General features: G+C 34.7%; 1 protein-coding gene across 1 annotated transcript; it reads left to right on the plus strand.

Annotated features, from left to right (window-relative positions):
* The first annotated feature begins 2,490 nt into the window (after positions 1-2,490).
* Positions 2,491-7,087, plus strand: LOC129276841 (E3 ubiquitin-protein ligase TRIM71-like). Its single transcript, XM_054913243.2, has 2 exons — positions 2,491-3,241; positions 5,759-7,087. Exons 1-2 carry the CDS (start codon positions 2,606-2,608, stop codon positions 7,019-7,021), a joined length of 1,899 nt encoding a protein of 632 aa, XP_054769218.2. The 5' UTR covers positions 2,491-2,605; the 3' UTR covers positions 7,022-7,087.
* The last annotated feature ends 9,110 nt before the right edge of the window (positions 7,088-16,197 follow it).

The following is a 16,197-nucleotide window of genomic DNA, read 5'->3' on the forward strand; positions in this document are numbered from 1 at the left end:
ATGATTTTGATCATAATCATTTCTCAGTATTTTGTTCATCAGTTAAGTTATCACTTCAGTTCAGGTCACAGTTCAATCTATCAGTTCATCAGTTCATTCATCAGTTAGCTCATCAATTCAGTTCATTTCACATCAGTTCAATCTATCAGTTCATCAGTACTTCATTCATCAATTCATATCTACATCATTTTACATTAACATTATATTGGATCATTGAATTGAAAATGAGCATGATCATAAAAATTGAAGACAGACCACCTAATTCGTCCGCATGACGAATTAAATTTCTAGTTTATTTTTATTTCTTCCGTACACTTTTTTGTACACACGTTCACTCGAAATCGACATGGTCAATTTCCTTCAAATTTCTGTCAGTCATCAAGCCCTATGATTTCAAGTTAAATCAACTTTTTCAAGGTCATCAGGTCATCGTGACGTCATCCAGGCGCCATTTTGTGAAATCACATTATCAATCATATCTCCATTATCAATTATCAAAAATCAATCAAATTCATATCACATTAACTTCACGTCACGGGTCAACAGGTCATGTCATCAAAAGTCACCTGGAGGTCACGACGCGCGCGTATGCGCTCGTCAAATTTTTAAAATGCTCAAAATCACTTTTTGACCAAAGTGGAGTACGTTTCAGGTCATTTTAAGCATTTCAAAAATTTGCGCACGCACAGGTATGCGCGCGCGTTTCCGCGCGTAACGCCTTCAACGCAACGCAGAAACGCCATTTTTTTTATATCACTGCATTGATAATATAATTCTGAGCAATTTGATACCTTGATCAACCTTCTACGACCATTAATAACTAAATTAACACCCGTTAAAGTTTGCAGCACGTGTGCGCGCGAGCTCTTACTATAGGCCATATATGGGCAAAAACATGCCTATTAAAAATTCACTGTAGTTCTTTAAATAGTCCGTTGACCCCCAATTTTTTTTCATATATCGATAGAGTATGAGTTGTAGATTTGATTTCATGTCACCATTGTCCCTCAATTCGATCATGACATCATCAAAATGGCGTCGGAACTTAAAATATCAATTTTCCTTGTTATGACGTCATAACAATTATGCAAATTAGGCTCTAACTCCGTGAATATTGGTCAATTTTTGCCCATTTTTCGATATGATGTAGTTTAGAATGTACTCTTTCTCGTCAGTTGACATGAATTTTCATTTTGAAAAACGCATCATGGTGTAAGATTGCGATGAAAAGAGGCATGTCATTTTTCCTCATTTTACGTGTAATCTCTATGGGACATGACTTTTTCTCAAAACTAGATTCTACATTCCTCTATTTCGTGAGCTATATCTCCATTTTTTCTTGTTAGTTATCCCTGAGCTTTTAGTATGATGTAGCTGAGATTCTAAGCTTTCGGAAATGTGCCCTCCATTTTTCGATCAGATGCCAGGATCATGCCCGTTTTTCGCAATTTTTTTTTTATTTTTACCACCTCGTACATGATCCTTTATGATAATTAAAAGGTATGAAAGTTAAAATTTAGCAAGATTAAACAGATTATAATTACTTTTTTCATATATCAAAGAGATCCTTTTCACAGTGCTTTATCATCTCCCGTCTTTCACAAGTATTCCATCCATAATGAACATTCCGTTGTCATCATGAAGATCATATTGATCTGCTTGAACATGGTTATAGTGATCATGATGGCGAGAATAAGGACAGACCACCTAATTCGTCCGCATGACGAATTAAAATCTAGTTGTTTTTGTTTTACGAAGTGAGAATACTCGTCTGCAAAATTGAATTTGATTTGTATTACTTTATATTACTTTGTATTATGTTTTGAATGGAAATATAAAGAATTGAATTGAATATAAACACAACCGAAAATAAGTTCCCCAATTTGAAGTGCTTGAAATTGGTCATGGGATGGTATTGGGCAAGGTAACTTGACAGGAGTATTCAATGCACTCATTTTTTCTTTCCTGTATATAAACGCATACATGCATGAACAAGTCGATTGTATTTTTTTGATTTCAAAGGGGGATCCACACTTTACAAGCTTTGCTTTTTAGTGGAACCCCCCCCCCCTCATTTCCATTTATGCTAAATAATATACTGCTTTTTGTTTTTGTTTTACGAAGTGAAAATACTCGTCTGCAAAATTGAATTTGATTTGTGTTACTTTATATTACTTTGTATTATGTTTTGAATGGAAATAGAATAAAGAATTGAATTGAATATAAACACAACCGAAAATAAGTTCCCCAATTTGAAGAGCTTGAAATTGTTCATGGGATGGTATTGGGCAAGGTAACTTGACAGGAGTATTCAATGCATTCATTTGTGTGAAAAACACAAATCAATGAACATGATGAATAAATACATAACGCGCTCAAGTTCAAAGGTAACTGGGAATACCCGGTACTTCTTATAGGAAGTTCGAATTGGGTGTGTTTTTACCATTGTAGTTGAATTTGTATTGAAGTACACAGCAGCAATAGCTTGAAGCCAGTTGTATCACTGCGTTCTAACCAGAACTTGACGTTTCAATGCATCAATACTGATATACATATGCTTTATATTCGTTGGAATTTAGATCTCGTGTTTTAAATTGATTTAGCGATGGCTGAGAAGCGTAAATCAGAGAAAACATCAAGCTCTTCACCGAACCTGATATGTCCATTATGCCTTGATATATTTGTCGAGGCGACAATCCTGACTTCATGTGGACACACATTTTGTAGGCGATGCCTCAAGAAATACGATCTAACCCACCAGGACCTTGATCACATGGTCTGTCCTCTCTGCAGGAAGATTACCAAGTTGTCTGCCAACCGTGTCGATGATCTCCGCCTCAATGTCTCCATCAACGGATGCGTAGACGATTACCACGCCAAGTGTGGAGGGATGAACGCTGTCCTTGAGATGTCCCAGAAATGTACCGCTTGCAAGTCTCAGAAAGACGCCGTGTCATTCTGCAGAACATGTACTTTTTACATGTGTGATAAGTGCTTCCATTCTCATCAACAGCTTGTAGTAGTCTTTGGAGATCATGAGACTGTATCCATGGATGATGTCATCGAAGGGAATGTCAGCATTGGTCATTTATTCGAGAAGTGCTCCATCCACAAACTTGAGAACAAGGATATGTTTTGTAAGGATTGTAAGGCCCACGTCTGTCACAAGTGCGTACTTGTTGGTCATAAAGCTCATGAAATCAAGAACCAGGTTGACTTTGAACAAGAGTTGCGACGGAAGGTAAATTTATTTATTTAATAGATCATAGTGTGGAAAAGAAATCTGAATTGAATATTGACACTAAAAATATTAATGCCGAAGATAAAAAATTATGAGAATAAACACTTCGATCGGTAAGGGGTAGGGGGTGGGGGGTGGGGGACGGAATGAGGAGGAGGAGGGGGAGGGGGAGGAAGGATGGGGAACAAGGCGGCACCTGAAGTTTGGCTCCCATGAATCCTCACCTATAGAAGAACACTGAAATTGAATATTGATGATGAGAGCTGAAAATGACTTTGAGAAGAATAGGAATGATCATGCATATAAATAACATTAACAGTTATTAAGGACAAGTCCATCCCAACCTAAAGTTGATTTGAATAAAAAGAGAACATTCCAACAAGCATAACACTGAAAATTTTATCAAAATCGGATGTTAAATAGGAAAGTTATGACATTCTAAAGTTTCGGTTAATTTCACAAAACAGTTATTATGCACGTCCTGGTCGGTATTCAAATGATGAGATTGAAGACGTCATCCATTCATTGTTATTTTGTATTAATTTTCATTAAGGCCTATATGAAAAAATCTAATTTTATCCTCATTGTCAAATGAAACAAAGATTAATTCCTCCCTGAACATGTGGAATTAGCATTACATACTACATGTATATGGTTTAGTCAAGTCAGTCCCTATGGTAAATTCTGTAAAAAATGAAATGTTGTATAATTCAAACAATAAAAAACAAAAGAAATAGTGAGTGAGGGAAGTCGTCAACTGTCTCATTTGCATGTCACTGAGTTATGCATATCACTGTTTTGTGAAAAATACGCGAAACTGTCATAACTATCATTTTACAACCGATTTTGATGAAATGTTCAGCGTGATGCTAGTTTGATTTTTTTTTCAATTTATTCAAATCAATATTTTTCTGGGGTGGACTTGATCTTCAATACATGTATATCTAATGGTATTAAGGATAGGAATTTTAATTTGAAATGTAAGGGGTAATAAAAACAATAAGTGATGATTAAAAAAATATAAAATCAAGACGCAAAATTTGGATACTATATTGTTGATAAATATATTAAAACGTTTTACTCTATGTTTACAAGTGATGTCAATATTCATCAGTACCCTATACTAGATCTTCTGGAATTTTCCATTTACCTTGAACAAGGACATTATATACGAACAAACTTGTCATATCTTCTGGCATGTAACCTTGGAACTCACTTTCACAAGCTATACGAAATAAGCCTACAATTCATAGCATTAAAGCAATCTCATATTAACACCCATATTAATCAGTCTTCTTTTGAGGATTTTCTATTCTTTCTTATTCTTCCCCCACTCTCTCCTTTTCCCTTCCTTTATTTCACTTCTTTTCCCGTCTTTGTCTCTTTCCATTAAATCTAACTGTGCAGTTTTGTTTTTTGTTTTTTTTTCTTCTTTTGTTTGTTTTCCTTTACACGGTTTTAGTCTTTTGTTATCTTGTGTTTGTTATATTCTGTCAGATATTGTATAGTTTTTTTATGCTTTGTCTTTGTACCGTACTACTATTTACTGCTCTCGTAATGTTTTATTTCATGTGTCCTCTTCATTTTATGTCATATCTTGTAATATTATTCAGCCTTGTTTATCTTTTACTTGAGAGAATATGATAAAAAACTAATAATTTAGGATTTATATCTTTATTCTACAAGAAAGATAAGATGATTTGTTTAATATAGATATTTAGATTTTGTAAATCTTGTATCAATATGTTTTATATATCAATATGTTCTTATTTATTGAAGGAAACCCCCGGAGGAAACCTTTACTTTGAAATTTTGATGAAATTTTGAAATGAAATGAATTCTTAATCAATCAATCAATCAATCAATCAATCAATCAATCAATCAATCAATCAATCAATCAATCAATCAATCAATCAATCAATCAATCAATCAATTGCCTTGGCCGAGTGGTCTATAAAGCGCGTGGCTATGCATGAATAGTCCGGGGTTCGATCCCGGCCGCGGCACCTATGCCCCTGAGCAAGGCATTTAATCTACAATGCTCTTTTATCCTGCTTTTAAATAAATGGAAATGCTATATGCATTATTGGTAGCTTGGTGTGCACTTGTTTGTTAAAAAAAAATCAAACGGTCGATCGATTGATCGATCGATCAATCAATCAATCAATCAATCAATCAATCAATCAATCAATCAATCAATCAATCAATCAATCAATCGATCAATTAATCAATCAATAAAACATGTATGGTATCTGATAATTAGCCTATTTAACGTACCATCATTAATATTGTTAATATTGGTGCATAATGCATTTTTTCCTATTATTTTTGTTGAATGTCAGCCACGATTTTCTTTATAATTATTGTAAAATGACATGAAATTATGGGGTTTCTTTTACTGATTATCGCATGTAATTCTGCAGTAGTTATCTTTTTAAATAATTTGTTATTTTCACATTAAAGGAATATTTGCACATCTAAATCGTTGTTTTTACTTTTCAAACTGCCATTCCTTAGGTGGAAGACCTTGCCCAACGCTGTGCTGGCAAGAAAACAGAGCTGGAAAAGAACATTCAAAACATAGAAATACAACGTCATAAGGTACACACTACAGTGCAGATACTACTAGATGATGTCAAGCAAGCCTACAACATCAAGGCCAAGGAGCTGGAAGAAAATCTTCGAAATCTCACCGACCAAATAAATGCCTTACAGCATAGTTTTGATGACGACCTCAATGTTCTGAAGTCAAAAGATCGTCAGAGGATCAAGAGTATTTGTAGTTCAATTACTTTGGTAGATAATGACAGACTGGGTCATCTTGAGACAGACACTCTATCTGCTCATATCTTGCTCTGTAAGGAACTAGATGCCATGCTGGAAAAGGCTACCGATCACACTTCTGCGTCAGCAATTACGAAGAAAGCAAAGGGGAAGAGGTTCAAACCAGCTGATGATACTCGTCTTGACCTCGGGAGCATCTCAGGATCAGATCCCAAGATGGAAACTGTCATTCACTATGTTCTAGGGTCACCTATGTGGGGAATGACACGGTATTCACACGACAGTGTGGGTATCGTGTATGGGGAGCATGCCCAAGGTATTGATATCATTTATTCAAATGGTGGTAAGCTGCAGTATCGTAACAAACTCAATGACGGGAACTATAATAATCTTGTCTATCAACAAAACGGATCTTTATGCGTATCGCTTTACCGTACTAAAGAAGCCTACATATACTCCCCCCTTGGCTCCAAGAAAGCAACAATCCACGTGAGAGACAGTACTAATGATCTCAATGTTAACAGAAGTCCATCAGATGAAATCATCATTACTAACAATACAAGACAAGTCTATATCTATGACCCTACAGGAGCCACTCTTAAACACACTGTTCAAACAAAGCACTATACGTATCAGGCATCTACCACCAGGACGGGTTTGATCATCACGAGTTCATGTAATGCCGATCAGAGCGTGGTGACGGTCTATGACAGGGATGGGAATGCTGGTGAGTCTCTACAAGCTCCAAAGGGTGTCTGCCTGTATACTGCCGTGGATGAGCAGGACAGGGTGTATGTAGCGAGTGCTAATTGTAATAGTAGCTGGGTCGTGATCAGGCTCTATGATCTTGATGGTCTGAACCTGAAGGAAAGAGTTAAGTTCAATGCACTTGATATGAAATCCAATTGGAGTTGGCGTTACTTGGTCTCCCTTTCCCCAGACATGCTCGCCTTTGCTTGTGGTGATAACTTATATTTCATCAAGGTATCACTGTAATCCAGATTATCTCAACCATGCACCTACTACAATGTCTCAACCCCCCGTTAGATATAATTTAAACAACGCTGATTACTATTTGAATCGCACAGCTGTTGTTTCCAAAGTTTAAACAAGTGTTTACAATCTTAAAGAACTATGTTTGAATTATTTAAAATTAAACATTTCAATTTAATCTTTGTTGTTTAAGATTTTGAAAACACTTTTTTTTAATGTTTAAACAACTACGATTCACATAGTAAACAACGTTGTTTATATTATTTTTAACGGTGCATGTAGCATCTTTTTTTATCAAATTCAAATTCAAATTCATATTTTTTTTCAACTAAACAAAGGATAATACAGGTAATATTCATACATTTATAACAAACATTTACAATACAAATCCTTGTCATTTATACATATACGTATATCGTTATGTTCAATGACGTAAATAATAAACCGATTCACAATGTGAGGCATAGAAGTGAAATAACTATCTGAAAAATTATTTTAAAATGGGTACTCCAGGCTGAAAACCTTTCCATCTGAATTACAAGATGTATAGTGTAAATGGGCAAAACGCTGAAAATTTCATCAAAATCTGATAAAAATATTCAGTTTGTAAAAAGTATATAGCGATTGTGAAAATAGCTATATGCACGCAATGATTAGTGATAGGTGGGCTGGTGGTGTGTGGTCCAAACTTTCCCTTTTTCTTATTTCATTAAATGAAATAAAATGCATGTGTGTAAAATAAGTGTAAAATAAACGGTGACAACCAAGTATATATCTATGACCCGACTGGATCCACTCTTTAACACACTGCTCAAACAAAACACAAGACGTGGCATGCTGCAGGCATCAACCACCAGGACGGGTTTGATCGTCACGAGTTCATGTTGGTACAATTCAAGCGTGGTGACGGTCTATGACAGGGATGGGAATGTTGGTGAGTCCCTACAAGCTCCAGAGGATGTCTACCTGTATGCTGCCGTGGATGAGCAGGACAGGGTGTATGTAGCGAGTGTTGATATGAAGAATAGTAGCGTCGTGATCAGGCTCTATGATCTTGATGGTCTAAACCTGAAGGAAAGAGTTGAGTTCAATGCACTTAATATGACATTGGATTGGGATTTGTGTTACTTGGTTTCCCTCTCCCCAGACATGCCCGCCTTTGCTTGTTGTGATAAGTTATATTTCATCAAGGTATCACTGTAATCCAGATTATCTCACACCATATAGCATCACAGCCCAATAGGTGTGACAAGTATTCACCTAGCTACCATCATGTTTTAACTCCATGGTTCAATATTCTATTGTTTATCGTAATCTTACGAGTCGTCTTTAAAATATTATTATTATAAATCACCTCTTATAAACCCAGGATGTCGAGCGAGATACAGGGTAACATGACATAGGTGTGAACATATCATTGTAACAGATACAGGAACGAAACATAAGTATAAACATTGTACAAATAATGAACATGAGTGAAGTGCGCAATTCAGGAAGAAACTCATCGGAAAACTGTAAATTCATTGCATATTTGAACAATTTTTGATATTCAATTAATTAATTATAAATGTGAGCTAGATGAATTTGAGTACATTTTTACAAGCAATGATCATAAATCTAAACTCAATTTATATAGTGCGTATCAAAACTAAGTTTAGACTTAGAAAAAATCCTGTAAAATTATATATTTGTAACATCCTGAAGATTTTTCCACATTTTAGCATTGGTACAGATCCACTTAAGCAAATGACGATATAACTGTCGAAAAATATTTCCGCTTGAGTGAGCACCATTTACTTTTGAAAAGTTAGTGAAAAACGATTTGCGCAGAACTCTGAAATAGTTATGCGAATAAAAGTAGACCTTAATCATGAAGAACACGAGGAATTTAGCTAGTAAAATTGGTTTGATGATATATTTTACCTTTTCAACTTGTTTCCTTGCCAAAAACACTTCGAAGAGTGCATTGCGCCCCACCCCACTCCCCCACACACCGAGGCCATCGTGACGATATTTGCTTTACACTGAGCTGTGATTTACGTGAAATGGCTTAGGCTTGATTTTCATTTTGTTAATCATTGTCAAGCTTGGAAAAAGTGTGGAGAAACAAGTATTATATGAAAAATGAAATGTAAACCCACTTTAAATGATAAAAACTTAGTGAAAAAATGCTGGAGATGTCTGATAAACTTTTGTTCAGATTCAGTTATGTCCTCGGATCTAGCTGGCACAAAAAGGGTAAAGGTTGTGCTTACTAAGTGTTGAAATTTCAATTTGGGTGGCTAAATTGTTACAAAATGCTTGAATGTGTCCGTTTAATTTCAATTGACAAAAAGTGCAAGGGAAATGGATGAGAAATGTTTCGCAGGGTAAGTTTGATTTCGCCCTTTCCCCTTTACAAAGCGTGAAAACAAGCATTTCTGCGCAAACAGATTTCTGCGAGCTTTACAAAAATGGACAGTGCTCACTCAAGTGTAACATTCTGTCAAAACTTTTACTTGCATTAGATAGATGAGATCCAAACCAATGAGTATATGTGAAAAAAATACCCACATGTTGTAGATTTTTTTATTTCCCAGGGCTTTTTCAAAGTGTAAACTTTTTTTTGATACGCACTGTATATATTGCATTATGCAGTTAAAATCGTCATCCGCCAGATACAGAGGATAAGGATAAAAAAAAGAATGACGGAAAGAGATAGAACGAGAGAGGGGGATAGAGAGAGAGAGATTGGGAGAGCAAGGGTAAGATAAAGGGGACGAGAGAAAGAGAGAGATGGTTAGAATGAGAACTAGAGAAAGAGATAGACTATAAGAATAAGAACACGGCAAAGCTTAAAAGTATACACATTCTCTTACATGTTAATCTGCTATTGATATTGAGGTAAGTGCAGGAAAATTCGCTGCTGAACAAGGCTTAATGTTAGCATAATTCGAAGGGGGGGGGGGGGCTGTTCTACATTCAAGTCCTAACGGTGTATATTAACATTATTAAGATGAGGTATAGAGAATTAGTTTAATTAAGTTTAAAGGGTACGTATGTAGTTTATATCAATAATGTTCCTGCAATAGGCAAGAATTGGCTTTATAATATAATATCTTATGGCATAAGTAAGTTTGTCTTAGTCCATCTCTGCTCGGATCTAGCATTGTAAATTGCATATGAGGTAAGTGTTACAATTTTGGAGATCAATCTAATGTGGTTCTTCATTATTCCAATGATGGGATCCAAAATGTGACATTCTTAGGAATATACAGCCTAGTCATGCATGCTATAGAACTATAGAAAAAAAAATCCTTTAAAAAATGGGTTCTCCTGGCTGAAAATAGTAATATCAGAATATATATTATGATATGCTCTATAGCATAAAATGGCAAAACGCTGAAAATTTCATCAAAATCTGATAAAACAACTAATCAATATGTATGTTTATCGATGTTCTGTGAAAACAGCTCTATTCATGCAATGACCAGTGATAGGTGGGCTGATGATGTGTGGTCCCAACTTTCCCTTTTCTTATTTGATTGAATGAAATCACGATGCATGTGTGTAAAATAAGTTTCAACAATGATGATAGCAATAACCATTCCTATAATAATTTCACCAAAGTAACGCAATGCTTAAAAAATCCTTGTCAAATTTTGATCATGCAGGTTTTTAGTGTTTTTTGTTTGTCACCCTTAGCCAGAGGACCCCCTTTATTACTGTAAGGATCTACAATGTAAATAATTCATTTGTGTATATAGAGTATGTTGGTGAGGATTATTTACTGGAATGCTAAGAAAACATGATTGGTTGGCCGTTGGTAAACAACCAGGGAACCGACGGTTGAATGTCCTTTCTGAGGGACCTGACAATATCGCACCAAAGGGTGCTAGCGCTCTAGGTCTATATTATTTTCATGTATGTGCGCCATCCCCGAATCGAGCCATATCTGTCAACAGTATAATGCACATGTTTTTTTTCCATATTCTAATAGTTATCGTGAAATGTACATATCCATCAACATAAGCGTGGATACATTTGGTGTCTTTGTTTATTTTATCATGTAATGACTTCATTTAGTCAGAAGATGAGTCATAATTTCGATAATCATTTCTTGTCCAATTCCAGGTTGCTAGGCACGACAAACTTTTCTATTGAATTTGACAATATACATAAGATCTCCTACTAACATGAAAGAACACAATGTAATCACTTTGTAAATATGCTCCAAATAACACAGTGACTGTAAAATTTATACATTTTCTTTGTTATGTTCTTACTGTGTAACATCGGGTGTGGTATTCTGATATAACCATAATATAAAAATGCAATGAATTTTAACGAATTAGTTGATACATTATATATATATTCTTCATATTCTAATAGTTATCGTGGAATGTACATATCCATTAACATATTTTTTTTGGATGTTATTTATCATCAAATGACCAATCAAGAGATGAGTCACAATTGTTAGGCACAGCGAATATTTCTATTAGCTTTGGAATTAAATCATAAGCTTATACAAGATATGATAGGCTGTGTATTATGTAGAGTATACTCTGTTGTCTCCTAGGAGGAAGATACAATATGTTGAGGTGTTGTGGCTCAGTGGATAAGTCTTCGGACTTTGAACCACAAGGTCCGAGGTTCAAATCCCACAGCACTAGCGTCCTTTGGCAAGGCGTTTATCTACATTTGCCGCTCTCGACCCAGGTACCAGGTATGAAGGAATTCCTTGCGCGCAATTAGGGTAGCCGTGCTAGAGCCGGGGTAATAGGATGCAGCGCTTGGAAACATTTGTATTATCATGATTAAGCGCTGTATAAAAGTTGCATTAATATGGAATCACTTTGCTTAACATGAACTTTGTACATTTTCATTAGCATGTTCACACTACGACACATTACGTGTTTTTTTTTTCAATATGAACATGATGATATCAAAGTATCAGTCACGCTGTATTATTCACATTATGGAGATAAATGCTTGAAAACTAAATATATGCCCAAATCTATGATGCCCTCCTTTCCCGAAATGTCTTAAGATTTATTTAATTTTCATATGAAAAAAAATAAATTTAGAGAAGGTATCAAATTTACATTTCTGAATATGAAGATTTTCCTTGTTTCAATAATGGTTGATGCTCGAAAGCCCTCTCTATCAGGTGACTCCAAATATATACATATTTTCCATGCCTGAGCAAACACTGATCTTTTTATCCATGGTGTAAAGGAAATGGTTTGTGCTAAAATGAAGGAATTAGGCACAACGAGGGCAGCAGTCTAAATTGAGTACCCCCAAAAGGTAAATTATGTTTCCATTTATTATGATGATTGTAAGAAACTTGTTTGTTTTCGTTCAGCTGAATAACATTGATTTTTATTGCTTTGGGAAGGGATTCGAGTATCAATCTGAAAACGGATAGAGAAAAATGAACAAATATTCATTTTGCAAGAGGAAATTATCAAAAACATGCTTTGATAAAAAGATCCCTTTTAAGCGAAATTCACAACAATCATGCATGGTCGTATGCACCATTAAAAGTTGAATATGCATATATTTCCTAGGAATTAATTTACACCTCGGCTGAAGATAACATATATTTTAGTGTATGTTAAAAACTTTGCAAAAGTAGGTGGCATTTTAATAAAACTTTCATTTTGGTTCCATGCTGTATTTTCTGCATGAAATTGAAGGATTATGCTTGTTCGTATCTGTCCTAAATGAGCTTTTCTTGTGTGTAAATATTTTTGGAGGGGAAATATATTCAGTCGAGATTGCATTGGCAATTTAGCATGTTTAGTCTTTTAAATGACATTATGTATATAAATATGTGTCATGTACTTTTGAATTAGATGGTGGTTGTGGAGGTGATTTTTTTCTTGATTACGAAGAAAGCATGAATGCTTGTAAGCAAGCAACCGACCAGATGACTGACGGCTTAAGTTCCTGTCCGAGGGACATGGTAATGATGATTAATGCCTTGCCAAAGGGCACTAACGCACCAAGTGGGAATCGAACCAGGGTCACCGGAAAACGAATCCTCGCTCTACCTACTGAGATATCGCGCCTCCATAATCATATTTTGATCATAAGCCTATTATGCAGAGTATATTATGTTGTCTCCTACGTGGAAGATCACAATACAAAATCATTTTGCTTCACATAAAATTTGTATATTTTTATTATCGTGTTCACACTTCGTCACATTATGTGTTTTTTCCAATATGAGCATGGTGTTATCAAAATATCAGTTACACTGTATTATTCACTTTAAAGTAGAATTGAAATTGAAACTTTTTTTCTCTAATCTTTAATTTTTAAAATGATTTTTATTAAAGGTAAAGAGGGGCTTAAAGTAAATTAATCAGAAATGATTATATTTTTGTTATATTTGTAGTTATTTTTACCCAATATCTTGAATCGTTATGATGATGCATGTTACAAACGATATTATAAATGTATTCCATTTAGGGGACGGTCTTCATGAAAAAAGGAAAATTGTACCCGCAGTATTAACAGATACATTTGGGTTTCTTATTCTTTTTGTTTTGCATAATTGTGTAATTATCTACAAAGTTTTGCGTCAATTTCTATCAAAAATTAAGAAAAAAGATCCAGTTGAAATCCAACGTCTTCAAAAAACTTTTGACCATGAGTAAATTTGCCTACCAGTAAACTCGTATAGTTAGACAAAATTAAAGAAAATAGTGTTCATATCATGAAATCTGATATTGACAGATTTAAGAATGAATTAGAAAGCTCTGGGCACCACAGGACCATTCATATAAAATCAAAACATACAAAAAAACACACTTATTATACTTATCAATGCTTTGTTTATCACGCGTTCATGGGTTATTGCTTATCACTATTTTGTTTTAAAATGTATACTCAGATACTTTTTATTCATTTATTCATGGACATGTATATTTTCATATCATTTCTCTCATTACTGTGATTAGACCTCTATAGGAATAACATCATCATTATGAATGGCTCTTAATAGAGTGATCCATCTGTATCTTTTACATGTACGTTAAAATTCTGTAATTCTTCATTTCTGTACACTCTATATTATCTTAAAATTATTTTGATATACAAAACCAAACCATAATGCGGAAGTAATGGTTTCTATTTGTAAAATCAATATTGTATTGACCTTTATCCGATATTACCATTTCAATAGCTACAACTGCAAAGTAATTGATATAAAAAAGACAAGTAATTTCATGATCAGTTTCGGAGAGGAGAGACGGTGAGACAGCTTGCTAACAAAATGATTGATTAGAAATCCATGTAAATCCCATACTTACGAGGTTTCAATTATAATTTTGAATTGATTCTACTAATTTCTAGATTTCATTAAATTCTAAATGTATTCAAATTTAAATTCAATCGAGTTTGTTCCATCTTTAAAATACGAACGCGTAAGTTTACGAAATTAAGAGATAGAGTCCGAGAGCCAATCAGAGATAGAGAGAGAGAGAGAGGAGGGATATATATATATATATATATATATATATATATATATATATATATATATATATATATATATATATATATATATATATATATATATATATATATATATATATATATATATATATATATATATATATATATACATATATTATATATATATATATATATATATATAGAGAGAGAGAGAGAGAGAGAGATATAGGGGGGAGAGAAGAGAAAGATATATATATATATATGACTCATGACAAAGAGACACATATCTCACCAACAAATTAATACGAGCGCGAGCTGAAAATTTTTAGTACAGTGACCTGAAAACAGGAAAAAAGGTACCTGTTAAGGTAGTAACTCATGAGGAGGATTCATATCTCACTACACAGATAATGCGAGTGCCGAGGGCGAGTTGAAATGTCTGAGAGTTTGATATTCTAAGCATTTTTAGTACCAATGATTAAGATGGGTATCTGAAAGAACAATATATGCGAGCGGGAAGCGCGCGAGCTGGAAATTTTGATATCTCGATTAGAAAAACTGACATTTTAATGGTGGTGGTGATTTTTTTTTTTTTACCTGATTGCTAAGAAAGCATGAATAATGGATGTTTTTAACAAAGAACAAAACATATATCCAACAAATGATAATTGCAAATCGACCGAGAGTTCTTTTGAGGTTAAGAACTGAAAACGGGACATTATATTCACCTATTTAATCATGAAAAGCATGGGGCTTTGCTAAAGAAATGATGCAAGCGCGAAGCGCGAGCTAAAAAAAGTCCAATCTGAAAAGTGGACATTTTGAGCACGATTTTGCATAAAGAACGAGTTGTGTATCTCATTCTCGCTTGCCGATTTCTGTGTAACACTACAATCTATTTCATTTTTGCACGTCCGGAATTATTGGGGGGCAAAACGATATGTTTGCACCTCCCCCCATATTTACATTGGTGGGGCGATCGCTCCCTGGCCAACCCCCCCCCCCCAGGATCGACGCCTCTGCTAAGAGTCTTAGTTGAATCATGCACCTACTTGCATTGATCTTCGGTGGAAGCTCTAAAACATCTCTTGATGTGATCCCATGTGACTTCCAAGATTCCTAAAACAAAATCATAATCATAGGTGGGAAAAGTAAAAAGTTCCACATTTTTTTAAGTCAGTAGAAAAAATAGAACTTTTGTAAAAAACAAATAAATCATGTAAAACTTCTGCCTCATGTTCAGGTCAAGCAAAAGGCATGGGCAAATTGCAAACGCTCATTTCTCCTAATATCAAACCCCAAATATTATTTTCTACTAAATTACATTTGTTGTTCTCGACGATGAAGACGAAATTGGGTTTAGTAAGCAATAGAAGAAAAAATGATGCATTAAAGAATTTGGGCTTAAAATACAACGCGCCCTTTCTCTGAACACGAATTAAAAACTTTGAGCACTTTTGGGCCATGCACTAACTTGCAGAACCTCGTAAACCCTGGGTTCAGGGTCGCAAATTATTTTGGTCCCATAAGTTGCGCGAGACTTGAAAGAAAAAAGTAATGGAACGGCGCGTCGCTATTAAGCACCACCACTATCATCGTCATCACCATCATCACCATCATCATTATCATAACCATCCTCATCATCATATCCATCCTCATCATCATCATCACCATCATCTTCATCATCATCACACCACCATGATCATTATCATCATCCCTATCATTATCACCAC

Source organism: Lytechinus pictus, chromosome 14 (assembly GCF_037042905.1).
Source record: "Lytechinus pictus isolate F3 Inbred chromosome 14, Lp3.0, whole genome shotgun sequence".
Lineage (NCBI taxonomy): Eukaryota > Metazoa > Echinodermata > Echinoidea > Temnopleuroida > Toxopneustidae > Lytechinus > Lytechinus pictus.